Below are 14348 nucleotides of genomic sequence, written 5' to 3'. Positions count from 1 at the left end.
CATGGCAGGGGGGTTGGAACTGGGTGCTCTTTAAGGTCCGTTCCAACCCAAGCCATTCTATGATTCTATGACCTCCTTTTCCCTTTAAAGGACAGTCTTTTAGATGACCAGACAGCATGCTTGGTCTACACTCTGAACAGATGCATTCTTGACTTTTATATTTGGTGTTATAACATACTGAGAGCCAATGTGAAACATAAATATGAACACAAACAGTATATAGTTGAACAAGAATAGCTCAGAAGATGATATAGGAGGAATCAAGGAAACACGGTCCCCCACAAAGTACTTCTGCATCACTCCAAAGTGTGCATTTGATCTGTTCAGTGGAGTCATTTCATTTTGCTGCAACCTGCACAGCAAATAGCTGCTGAAAATAATGCCTGTGTGACTTCAGTGTTGGCCAGAAAGTATCCCTAATTCCCACCCTTCTTCAGAAAGGTCTGTCACAAATAAATCAGATTAAGCTCTGAACAGCATCTTATGCTTCAAATATACAGAACCAAAGGCTATCTTCAAAATTAAAGCAAATATTTTATTAACTGCAGAATATCGTAACATCCCTAAACCAAAACTATTGTCATCTGTAACTAACAACATTACTGTAATACTAATCTAACATTAAAGGAAGCACTACATCTCTCAGCAGGCTGATAGGAGTGATCTGTCTAAACATGAAACCACTCAATTTAGGAGACCAGCAGAAGGACTAATATGACAGCCATAAAACTCCTACTGAAAGCTCTCCACTTCCATCTCCAAAAAACAATTTTAACAATCATCAGCATAGATACTTAGACTAATGTGTACAGACTCTAAATTATATAGTTATACGATTTCAAGCTGTCACGAAGGGTTGATGTAGTTGACTTACCAGGTATATTTCTAAAGAGTAATAGCATTTCAAAAGAGCTGAGAAAGGTTCAGAAGAAGAATCTCTGTGCAGAAACACCTGGCTAAATGAGAACTGCAATAAAATTTTGTCTCTACAGAAAATTACAGTTGGGAGGAGAGACAACTCCTTTCACGCTGAGAGAAGTCATCTGTGATAGATTTGTTGATCCCAGTCATCATAATTGTGTATAAAATGACATACAGCACAAGAACAACAAGCCAACTTATTAATCATACAGATTTAACCAGGTAAAAATCAACAGCTTGAGTTTGTTCTAGAAATAGGTGAGGCACCCATGCTTCTGAACAGCTCAAGAATGACATCACTCACCTATCTTTTGCATCTTATGCAGTTACTAATTATACTATCAGAATTAATCTAGTTTATTACTAGTGCAATGAACTGATGGCAATTTAATCCATCCCATTCATTACAATGTTGAAAATAATTTTTACCTCTATAAAAATGTTAAAGAGATTATGTAATCTTGAGGTCTATTTTGACCTACTGTTTTGAGCAAACACATTACTACTGATGAGTGATTAAAACCTGTCTTTTAAGTTAACTGAAAGAGCTCAGTCTCACTTGTGAATTAAAGTGCATTGACTTACACCACCTTAAGCTACGACATTTCACTTCATATTGATTAGAAAACTACATATGGCCAATTGCTGTGTAAGTATTGAGAGCTGAGATACTTGTTTTTTTAAGGAATCCTTAGCAAAACAGTGAGCACAATACTTGCTATGCTGTATTTCTAAAGCCGAATTTCTACTTTATATACTTGTTTGTTTTCATTGATGAAAACGTTCTTGCCAAGAACATGATTTACAAAATTTATATTTGAGATATAATTATACAGCAGGTGGGCTTCTTGTTCTTTTCTTAACAAATAACTTTATCAATGAAATATCAAAATGGTAAAACTTTGGTAATAAATATATATACCCTATATCCCCTACCTAGTAGTCCTAATATGAAATGGATAGCAAGCATTTTTCCATACCTACATAAAATACATACTGCTAACAGATACTGCAGATACTGAAAATATACTGCAGATAAGCTCTCAACGTCACAACTTAAATATATTTTATTTAATTCTTGGTAGAGCTCTTTCATTTAAAAGCAAAACAGGCATTTTTCAGAAGATTTTTAAAGGAGTAATAAAAATTAAATAAACATTAAATATTTCTAAAATTTGAGGAGTATACCAGATGCCTCTTGATTAGGTTACTATATATTGCAGCTCAATTACTATTTACACTCTTCTCAAATGTTTAGAAAGCTTCTGTAAATCAGTTGCATACAGAAAATTGTTCCTTACAAGGAAAAAAAATTCAAGAAAGCACTTCAGGCTTGAAAATTTTTCTTCTTAGGAAAGGAAAGAATTCTAGGAAAGCATTTAAGCTTTAAGTACCCATTTCCACACATAAATGTTTAATCTGTGCATATAACTGCTATGTTTGCCCCCATCTTTGAAAGCCAGGGCTTTAATTTTTTACAGAATTGCAAAAGTTTCTTAGTATTTTTCTTTCAGCTTATATTGCTTGAACACTCAGGTATTTCAACCTCATAAATAATTTCTACTTAAAACAAGGTTTATCAGAAAAGTGATCGAGAAAAGAGTCTGGTTACCAGATCACATCTCCAATAAATCACATACATCATGTCAAAGAAGCCATGTCATGGAAATCAGTATACCTATAAATTCTCATATAATTTTGCTTGCAGAATGCTTCTATACAAAACTTAAAATGAACTTTAATGAATTACTACTTAGTGCACCTCTGTATTAAATCAGTATCAATTCCAGCTCGAAAACTGAGTTTTAACAGGAACTAGGATTAGATTCACATGTAATTTCAAGCACCTACTTCCCAGTGAAGTCAACTGAAATATTTTACAACATAACTAAAGAACCAGATTTTTTTTTCAGATTCTGAGATTTTTCTGAGATTCTTTTTTTCTTTTCTTTTTTTTTTTTTTTAGATTGCTGTGCTTTGGCTTCAAGAAGTTCCAGGTCTGAATTATATGCATTTAAAATATTTAGATTAATACTTGATAAAATAATACATTAACCAAATTAGTTACTCAATTTTTTTTTTAATTATTTCAACTTGTTTGGCAATGGTACAGCAGTACCTTCTTAGTAGGTAGAAATGTTTCCCAAACACAGATAGCCATGTCCCGCCTCTACAGATAGTTAAATGTGCCTGCTGCCCCTTTATTCTTCAAAAGTAGGGAAAAAAGATTCTATGCCTGAGATAACCTTCTCACCCCAACATCCCAAACTGTAATGGCATCACAACCTGCCTAATGCCATCCTCTCTGCTAGGACAAAATTAGTATTTAGTCTTTCAATCCCAACTCTTTCAGTTTGATATTTCACAATAATTCAATTTTCAACATAAGGCACCTTCTTTAATGCTGGTGAACCAGTAGGAGATAAGATGGTCTCACAATATGCCAAAATTTTTATGAACCACTGTCAGAAGAGATTCAAAGTAGCTGCTGCACCAAATTTATGTCCTCTTTATAAGAGGATATCTGTGACATCTGGCTATGATTTAATTAAAATGTTATTACTTCCGTAAGTTCAGTAACCAGCTCCAACTTCCTAAACACTTTCAAGAACAGTCCTATGTACCATTAACTTTCTAGACATCACAAAATGTTTATCAAGCTATGAAACACACAAACCCACACACCAACACTTTTTGTGTACCTCCAAAAAAAGCAGTCGTACAAAACACACTGAAAACTAGGCCTTCACATATTAAAATATTTGTCCTGAAATGAAGACTCAGGATTTCTCAAAAACTTTAATCTACAAGGACACTCCTGAATGAGGACAGACTATATTTCTGCATGTAGGTGGAGTTAAGACACTACGACATATGAGACTGAATTACTGCTGTCAATAAGGGCAGAAACACAGAGCTGAGAGGGAGGATAATCTGTTTTCCACAGCTGCTGCTTCCATCTTTTATTTATCAGCCTTGATCCTCAAGAGACGCCAATGAAAGTCTAAGAAAAAAAATACTAATTTTATTGAATGCTAGAAAGCACAGATTTAATAAAGACACTGATTTATGGCATATTGTAAATTCTCCCAGTCTTCAGATCCTGCTGAGCTCACTTTGTTTCATTGTCAATAGTAATTAGTATCACTTTCTGTTCCACAGGAATGTTATTTCTGTTTTCGTTAATAATACCTTCTTCTCCAGAGTCGTTGGTTACCTTTTTCTCTCAAACTGCCTGATTAAAGCAATTAAGTTAACTACAGAGCCATTTCCCCAGTCTATGCTCAAACTCAGGATTTTTTGTTATCGTTTAAAATGTGAAGAGGGGGATGGGTATTTGAAAGCCTGCTCACCTTTTTCAAGTACAGCCCTTCAGCTAATACAAAATTTGTCTTTTAACCATACTGATTACTAACTCTGTTTTTTATTAACCTCCATCTATGGATAGGTTGGAACTTCTCTTTAGTCTTAGCAGCTGTTGTACTTGTTATGTTGTCACATTTGGGTAGACAATCTGATGGAGGGGATAAAAGGACTCCTCATTCTTTCCTGCTGTTTTGGAATAGATTGTAGTAAGGATAACAATACAGCCTTTGATCAGATTTTAGTACACAAAGTATCTGATATACTTGTGCATTCTAGTGTATTTCTCTGTATCTTCAGGGATATAATCATTCTTGTCCCTGTAATCAGTTTAATCATAGAAGGTGACTGCAAAAAAATATGAACTACAAGCTAATATCAGATTAATTTTGTAAATATTTCTGTACTAGGGAACGGCTATTTAAATCAAGAATCCTATTTTAGTCTCTTACCACTATATTAAGACTTCTAGTACATAACCATATTTGCCAATCATTTTTGCTCGCTGACATTGCTGAAAGTTGAACATGCAGTTCTAGATATTCATCATTAATATGACCTGGTCTTTTACTGGGCTAGAATTGCATTAACAATAGAAAAAAAAGCTTTATGTGAAGGGGAAAACTCAGAAAATGATGCAAAGTCTGTGTCAGTTTAAGTGTTCAACCCGTACAGTCTTGTATGTACAGTATTTAAAGATAAATCTACTTGGCAAAATAAACTGTAAATGAAGTTGAATGGAGCTAGCACAAAGGGTGCGAGCATATAAAGAAGGGCAGAATGGGATCTGAATGTGTTAGCAACCAGAATGCAAAGACTCTAGAATCCTAAGACTGTATTTCAACTATAAACGTAGGCTATAGCCTATGTCACCGCTTCTGGTGAGGACAAACTAGGATGTTCAACAAATGATTATTAGAATTGTGAGAATGACATAGAGATGTATTTAGCCAAGTATACATGGCTTCTTCAGAGAAGTGCTAGGACAGTTTCAATCTATTCTCATTAATTTATTTACGAATGATGGAGGCTCAAACTGTTTGATTTCTTGACAAGACCTTAGTGTTTTGGATCAAAAACTAAAATGCAGGAAGATGCAGCTGGGAGTAGAAACTGAGATCACTGAGAATATCAAAGAAAGTATGAGAGATGTATGCTAAGAATCACCAACTCTTGTACATGATATATCAGATTCTCATAAAAAAAACAACACCATCCACGGTATTAAAATGAGTTATGTACAAGGAACAATATATGAAGAAGTACAGCGTATGACTGGTGTGAATAACAATGTAGATGAAGATTAAAGCATAATGGAGAGTAATGATTTATTCACAAATGCTAAATTAATCCAAGTCCAGTTCTCCATGCTTTTACCCCATGATAGAATATGGCTTCAATAATATTCAAGACACGAGAGATAGACAGGATTATAGAGCTGGGGAGTATATACACAGCATAAGTTGAGCTGCTGTGGAGCTGTACCTGGAGATGCTAAATGGAGTTGCTTGAGGCAGAAGGATAAATAGAAGAGAAAAAAAAAGGTAGAAAAAAATGATTATACATAGTAAAATGAGAAAGAAAAAATGGTGAAAATGATTCACTGAACAGAGAAAGTAAATTGAGAGGCATACCAAGAAAAGCAGTGCTAAGAATATGCCCTTTATTCACACCTTTCCTTAACTATCAGAGACAGCCTACTGTGCTAACAGACCCTCTTTATTATGTTGCATTTGCATGGGTAAGTGTGGAGAAATTGTTTAAACAATTTGATAGCTGGCTTAGAAAAAATGGGAATAGGAAGAAAGTGGAGAAAAGCAGGTATTTCAGAAGAATGGAGCCAGGCTTAAAGGGGCCTGTTGGGAAAAAATGTTGGGAAAAACTAATCTAGTCCATATACTTAGTCAAAAGTGGTCCTCAAGATTTAATTATAATAAATTTATTTTCCTCTATTAAGTAGTTTACCTAATCTGTATATAACATACAACATTATTCTGCACCACATATGCTTTGTTTCAGTGGACCCTATGTCTAAACCCAATTTAGGCTGCAAATAATCGAAACAAATAGTGAAAGAAACAGCTCTGTAAACACGCAGTTTTGCCGAAAGGCTTAAGCAGTTAACAGTGGTGAGTTATAGCTATTAGAACAAAATTGATTTTATTACTTTAGTTTTCAAGTCCAAGAAGCAGTTGCAGTGCTTGTATGGACGTTATTGTAATCTTTTTTGCATGCAGCATGACATAACTTCTTCCCAGTTGATACTGTGCACCATGTTTATCTTTGAGAGCATCCGGAATGGCTGGAAGTTCTTGAAATTGTATCCTGTTTCTGACATCGCTGATAGACTGCACTGGAGTACATATTAGAACACGTACTCATTTTCTGTCTTTTACTACTTTCATTATTTAATAAAGCAAGTCCCTGCTGTTTTTGTTACTGTACAGATGGAATAAATAAGACGGTCCCTGCTCCAACAACCTGGAATCAAAGCATAAGGAAAAAGGAGAACAGATGGGTAAAGAAAGAGGGGGGAGTACAAGGAAGCAATGAAAACTATTTTTGCTAAGGTAGTAGGAGGGAATGTGTCAATCTAGCTATATTTGTAGGAGAATTTTAAAAACCAATTCAAAGGAAGTAGCCTTGTGGATGTTTACAGTGAGCATGTGGGACAACATGATAGAAAGCAAGATGATGGCTTACGATCTATCAGGCAATGGAAACTCTTGCTACTAAATGAGCAAACACAAGAAAATAAAAGCAGCTCAGTCTTGACGTACAAGCAGAAAATAGTGGAGAGACAAACAGAGAGAGAAACATCATCAAAATGACACAAGGAAAATGATGTACGTAAGGTAAAACTAAAATGGTCAAACACCATTATAGTGTAGAATAGTGGTGTTGAGATGTCGGAAGGTAAGAACCCCAAACAAGAGTTCTGGCTGTGTAGATGAACAGGGAAGATTATACTTCTAAAATCATACAGAAGAAAAGAGATATAAATGATCAGCACATAATGCCAGAGTTTGTATTTATGCATGATGTTAGCAGTAAACTGACACCATTGGAACTGTATACAAGAATTTCATGTCCTTCTTGTAGGTCAAGGACAGTTGTTGTTTTTTTTCCCTATGAACATTAATTTAGCTTATCGATGTTACATTTCAGACTGTTTTTATAACTTTCAGTGTCACAAAATCCTCCTATACTGTCTCACAGTCAAATCTAGCTTTGATTACACTCAATAATTCTTTGTCACCAGCAAACTGTGCTCATTCATTATTTGATGCTGATCATTTAGTGAATACTTGGAATATCACACGTCCTGCTGAGACACTGCTGAACACCAAAATGAATACCTAGCCTTTAGTTCTCTCTTTTAACCAGTAATTAGCTCAGACAGTATGTGAATTAAAGTGAAAGAATACAACCAGTGATTCAAAAAAGAAGTGGAAGAATGATGTGAATTGGGTACAAAGGAGGCCAGGGATGGGATAAGGTGACCTGGATATTCAAATTCTTTATTCCAGAGAAGACAGAGTAGCATTTTAGGTCTTGCAACAGATTAAGGGGATAGACTGGATTATCTTTTAACTCCATTTTTAGCACCTACACTCTATTTTCTTGCACTAACTTCAGCTGGCTTAGTAGCAACAAAATAAACGGTGCTGCCATCAATTTAAAGTAATTCTGATACTTTCTTAATACTTTCTAAATATTTCTTATTCTCATTCTGTTGAAGAATGAGGACGGGGGAACCAACACAATACTGTTTTCCAGTATCTTTTCATTAGTTAGTCTGGCTAAAATGCTTTCAATAATTATTTAAGAACAGAATTTGTTGAGATGAAATTAATATGCAGATATGAAGAAACCAGAAAATATTTTTGATATGGTTTAATTTTTAAGAAACAAGAGAAGAACAGAAGTTAACTAAACATTTTAATTTTCATAGACAATATTAACTTCAAAGAACCTGAAATTCTGAAAAGAGAAGAGCCATAGGAAGACTCATATCTTTGCTTATTCAACAGGTTATCAACTTAAGTAAGAAATAAAGGTACAGTTATTTTAAAATTAGTTCTGAAACTTAAAGGAGGCCCAAAAACTTATCATTAAATTTAAGCTAGAGAATGATTTAATAGAGCAAATCCACTTTGTATTTGACAGATTCTTCTTACAAACCTGCTAATGACAACAAAATTTTACTGCTTATTGGCAACTTATCAGTTTTTCTTCTTATTTTTGTAGCTTTTTCACTCTTTGAGCCACAGCACAAAACAAACAAACAAAAGCACTGACAAGGGCGTAGTTTTACTTTTCCTTTATCCCAAACTACATTGGAAAATGCATAATCCTTTACTCAGAATTAATTACAGTAGCATCTACTGAGATCATGAGATTGATTAGTCTTAAGAAAATCTTTGAAAAATCATTGATATTATAATGTAACTCAATTCTGCTCATTCATCTTAAAAAGTACCTTGATGCTGCACAGCTGAAGCTGCCCTAAATAGCGGGATCTATTACATAATCCATACTTAGGCTTATATCATTGTGCTGTAGGTTTCTCATTTAAATGAGATCAAAATCTCTCTTCACTATTTAACATGGGTTTAAGTCTTTAGCCTTCTTAAACAAAGGATTCTTTGACCCAACTGCACTTTGTGTCAAATAAGGTTGCAAGACGCAGGAAAATCAGACCAGTGCAAGTTTACTGGAATCTGTCTGAGCTAGTTGCCAACAATCTTTTCTAAGGGTAACAATTCTAAAAACATGAGGAAAATAGACAATTGCCTCTCACCAAGGGAAGTTATTTGTCTGAGACACTGTTTTAGCTAAAGAATATGGCACACTATCACCACAAAAATGGGAGAGCATTCAAGAAGGAGGTGTACAAGTCTACAAGACAATGTCCTTATGCAAGCATGTTATATTCTGGGTTTGGAATTTCAGATAAATATTTGCATCTATCAACAAGCGTGAAATAATATTTTCAAGTTATTTCAAGTTATTGAGCAAGTCACTCAAGTTATTTATGATTATTTATGTTAGCTCAAAGTAAACAGGACAAATAAAATTTTTCAAGTATTTTGAGAGTTCTATGGTTTGACTAAATTTCACAGTGTCTAAGGAATGTATGCTGTGCATAAAGTGGAGATCCAGAAATTCACAGCAGGTAACCTTCCTGCTGCTGATCTGAGCAACTGCTAACAGAAAAGAATTTGCAAAGAAATGTGAAGATAGGACAGCGTTCTTTTTTTCTTCTCAGGAGAAGTGATTGAAGGAAAGAGAGTGAAATTTATAAGACATCAGAGAAGAGGATAAAAAAATGAAGAAAAACATGGAAGATGATGGGAGCTGCTAAATATCAGCTAGATAAAAATATATTTGTATATAAAAAGCTTTTGCCCCCTGTTTGATTCACCAACAACATGGATGGTTACAGAGACTTTGATTCTCTGACAGGCTTCCTGTTTCTGATGCAACATGAGATGCACCATTACTCTGAGCAAATGCATGACGTTGTTTAAAAAATAAATGAGAAAGATCAAAAGAAAACCAGCATAATTAAACAGTGTGGTCAGAAATGCTATTCAAAGTAAGGAAGCAGCCTTCAAAACTCAAATTTGTGTCCAAATGCGAAAACCATTACAACATATCAGGTGAAAAGAAGCAACTTGTGAAAGGACTAAGAGCTATGCCATCTGTTTCAAATGTATGAGAAAGAGGAAAACTTCCAGAGAATGTGTGGGACCAGTAGATCATAACAAAGCTTTAAAAAAAGACTTTCTGCATCCATGGGCTTTGAAAAGACTGCCACAGAAGATACATGTACTTGTCTGCATAACCAGCTTTATTCTGAACAGATAAAATGGTAAGTAGCAAATATGCAGAAGCCAAGGGTATCCACCTACCAGATCTAGAGAAGCTCTGGGACAAAATATCTGAGCTTATTATCATAATGTAATTTTCAGGAGGCAAGATAATTCAACAAGGCTCTTGAAGACATTAAGCTTCCAGGAAAAAAAAAGTTCTCACATAGTAGAGGAATAGATATAAGTAAATCGTTAAAAGCCTTCACTGGAGGAAGATGATTTTCTTTCCTGTAATCCTGTGTTTGCATTTGTGGAAATGAACATATTGACAAGCTACTGTCCATATATGAAATGTTCATTACTTCCAAAGCTGAGTTGCAATTCTATAGACCTTTGATTTCTATGATTTGAAATATCCTTTTCACTGTTATTGTACATTCCTAAACTAATATATATACATATATGTATTTGCTGTGGTTGAATAAATAAACTCAGTTGAAAGTTACAGGAAATAAAGAAAAATATCTCAAGTTCTTTATAGTATTTTTAAAAGACAGCTTACACTTACCTGCTTTCTGACATTGTACTATCTTCTCATACAAGCTATCTGTATTTTCAACTAGAGTCCTGATGGTCTGAATCATCTGTAGAGAAAATAAATTAAAATATAAAAAAATCAGTAAAATTATTTTTTACTGGCAATTTTAAATCTGCAAAATACGCTTTAGTTTGAATCCAAATCAATGATCTAATATTTGTTGTTAACATAATGAATACATTCTTTTTAATGACTAGGAGGAGGTCATGACCAGGCAGAGAAATGCTCCAAATCCGGCATAAAGACATAAAACCCACCATGTGGGGGGATTGGGATCTATGAACATTAAAGTAAAATGCCTACTTCATAATTCATTGCCTATCAAAACAAGTGGAAAACATACAACTATTTACCAGGTAATTTGCTTTGGTTGGCTTGGGAGAGACTGCCTAGATGCAAGTTTCCTCCTCTTTACTCACTCAGGCATTCAGGATGATGATTGCTCACCACCCAGTACTTCCTTTTTCCTACGTATCATGCCATGCTTCTCCAGATTTGTTCCTCCATATTTTCCCTTTCTGTGGCTTGATCTGTGTATATGTATGAGATAACGCTCTAAGGAGGAGAACGAATCACTCTAGGCAAGTACTGGAAGGTAAGGAAAATAAATGATTCCTTTACTTGATCTTTCTAAAGAAAAAGCCTTCCACGGAAACTCAGCTGAAAGCACACTGATTAAGAAGGAACTGTGCAGATTTTCAGCCTAGGGTATGAATTCAGAAGGACGGGCTTTCCTTCACCCCTTACCCACTAACCTCTCTGGTATCCAATTCAGCAGACAGATTTCTCTTCACCAAGTTTAACACGCTGTTATGTGGAACTTTCTTTTCATTAAGAAACAACAATTGCTGTTATGAGCAGGAATTTTCCATGTTAAAAAAAACAAAAAAATAAAAAATAAAACTTTTCCTCAGAGATATACTGCACTAAGAGGCAGGACTACGGTAGTCCTTCCTCCCACCTATTAGAAGGAGCCTTCTTCTCCAGTTGAGTGACATTGAGGCTGTTCTTCTGAACATCGTTCAAAGTGAGACATAAATTAATTTGGAGAAGTAGGTAAGTGAGCCTCAGATTCTGGGTCACATCAAGCGTGCAAGCAAGTGAGGAGGGAAAATACCTGCATGGATGTAAGCTACGCTACAGACTTCTATTATTTACAGCTACACAAAAATCTGGTTTAAGTAAATGACAAAGTATTTAAAAGTGATACTAGGTCTGTTTCTACAATGGTAGTTTGTTTAAAATGACAGAATAAAGAAAATGATGCAAAACCCAAAATTTCATGTTTATGGTAGATATAAACAACATATGAACAAGCATTTTTGAGTGTGTGGAGGTCATTTTACTAGATACATTTTACTTTTAAACTTCACATCCTGATTAACCTGTATTTAATTTCAAAGTATATTTATCCTGACTTCCTGAGTAATATTAATTCTTAAAAAAAAAAAAAAAAAAGAAAGAAATGCAGATTATAACAATAAATGAGGAAAAATAGTAACTTGATCAGGTTGCTAAGCTGCAAGTGAAATACTTTGGCTTTCCAATTTTTAACTGGATTGTTCTTTGAATATAAATATCTATGTTCACTCAGGCAAAATGGACTTTAAATAGAATTATGCTAATTACCAATTAGGTGTAATGAAGAAAACTATTATACAGAGACGCATGCTTTAAATAAGAGAATATTTTACCCAGGCAGCCTTCTATAGAGAGCACTGCAAACCATCTATTCCTCATTTGTCAGGAAGAAAGCTGTGTTTCACTGTGTTTCATTGCTATTAGTTCCTTCAGAGTACTCAGAAATTGAAATCAACCAATCATAAATTTGCTTGAAAGGGAAGGATTTTGCCTGGTTCAACATGTATATCAAGAAACATTTCCTTCTGTAGTGCACTTAAATGAAGAGAACCAAAACACAGTTGACTTCAACTGCAAATATTCTTCCAATAACCAATAATGTTATTTCACTAACTAGCTTAAAGGATATTGTAAAGCACTCTACACTGGACTTTTGCTGCTTTGAAAATCACCTTGAAAAATGAAATGCTGAGCGTGTATCACTCTTGCTTAGTCAGGATGAAAATACAAGGTAATAAGGACTACAATGGGATTTTTCTCTTAATAAGAATCTTTTCACCTGAGAACACTTTTAACTGGAGTTCGTAACAGACCAGTTGTGCTGCCTATTCAACGCATAATTGTTATGGAGGGACTGTGCAAAATATTGTGACTGCGCTAAGTTAGTCTATTCTTTGTTACTGACCCCCTGTGTATAATAATATAATTTCTATGTCCCCACTTCCTTTATATAATACATTCCACATAAAGATCAGATAATTCAGAAATAGTGGAAGCAGCAGCAGATTAAAAAACTTTCTCTTCTGCTCTGGGGCACTGAACTGATTTTTAGAAATAAGAGAATTCAAAGATGAATAAAAATGCTTACATCATGGTGTTTCTTTTTTTTAATTTCTGTATTGACAAAGTAGGGAAGTTGTACTAGTTTTGCAGAAACACAGAAATGAAACAAATCACTGTATGAGTGCTCTTTCGTCATGATAAGGTTAATATCAAAGAAAAGATAATAATTTGCAGTTTTAATATTTCACAGTTTTAGTATGGAAAGTTGGTAAGCCTTAATACTTAGATCGAAATCAGTGTTCCTTTTGCCAATTTAAAAAAAAAAAGTGCATTTAATGTGAAAAATTATTCTAATATGAATTTTGATATTATCAATACCAGTACAAGTTACGTCGTTTAACTCTGGTCTCCTTTAAAATACATATAAAGTTGTATTTAAGATTAACAGCACTGCTAAGCAAAATTGACTGAGCTAACAAAAATTCAAGGGTTGATTCCCATTACCATTCAATCAATATCATGCTACACCCCAATTTTGTTGATGTCAAAGGAGATTATATGCTGCTTTTGTAATTTTGTATATGTTTATTTTTCTGGGCAACATAAAATGGGAAAGACAGAATGGTACACCTTGAATTGTAAGCCTTGAAGTCATTGAGTTTTGTAAAGCCCAGGCTAACAGTTTGATCTATTCCTCGAACTCTGCTTGCTATAAATCATGCAACCATTTCACCTACTTATCAGAAAAACTGTTAGTATTCTAACTAAAGAATGAATGGCAATAAAGATGTACAAAAATATTTCCATTATGTATTTACAGTTTTAGAAATAACCACTAAAAATTAGTCAAGAGTTCTCAGTGAGTATTAGACACCTTTATTACTGTATATTGTCCTTGTATTTAAAAACATGCTGACAATGGTTAGAAATTAAAAACAATTCTTTGCTTGAAACTAACAGAACTGTATCACTAATATTGGTACGATTCACCACTTATAAGACTGTCTTCCCAAACCAAATGAAAAAAAAAATCATATACTTCAGAACATATCTATCCTCTTTCTCAGCAAAACAGAATATATAATTAGAAGAGACAGTCATAGAAAAACTGAACAAACAACAACAACGAAATCAGGTCTAGATTATTCTTTAGGCTTATTTTTTATGTTGCAGAGCTTTGTTAACTCTGTCCTGCTGTTTTACTGAACAGGTAAGGACTACGAACTAACACTGTCTGCATGAATATGAGTGCTCACATGGATGTACACACACATTCTATCAAT

The 14348-nt window shown here is 34.3% G+C and overlaps 1 protein-coding gene across 1 annotated transcript in view; it reads right to left on the bottom strand.

The window, feature by feature from the left end:
• Window positions 1-14348, bottom strand: part of PLCL2 (phospholipase C like 2) — a 41846-nt gene that overhangs the window by 10580 nt on the left and 16918 nt on the right. Inside the window, exon 3 of the mRNA XM_035556419.1 lies at window positions 10672-10747. Coding sequence (XP_035412312.1) covers window positions 10672-10747 — 76 coding nt within the window. The remainder of the gene's footprint in view (window positions 1-10671; window positions 10748-14348) is intronic.

The sequence above is a fragment of the Cygnus atratus genome, chromosome 2 (assembly GCF_013377495.2).
Source record: "Cygnus atratus isolate AKBS03 ecotype Queensland, Australia chromosome 2, CAtr_DNAZoo_HiC_assembly, whole genome shotgun sequence".
Classification (NCBI taxonomy): Eukaryota; Metazoa; Chordata; class Aves; order Anseriformes; family Anatidae; genus Cygnus; species Cygnus atratus.
Note: the sequence above shows the minus strand (reverse complement) of the source record. Positions and strands in the feature narration are given on the sequence as shown.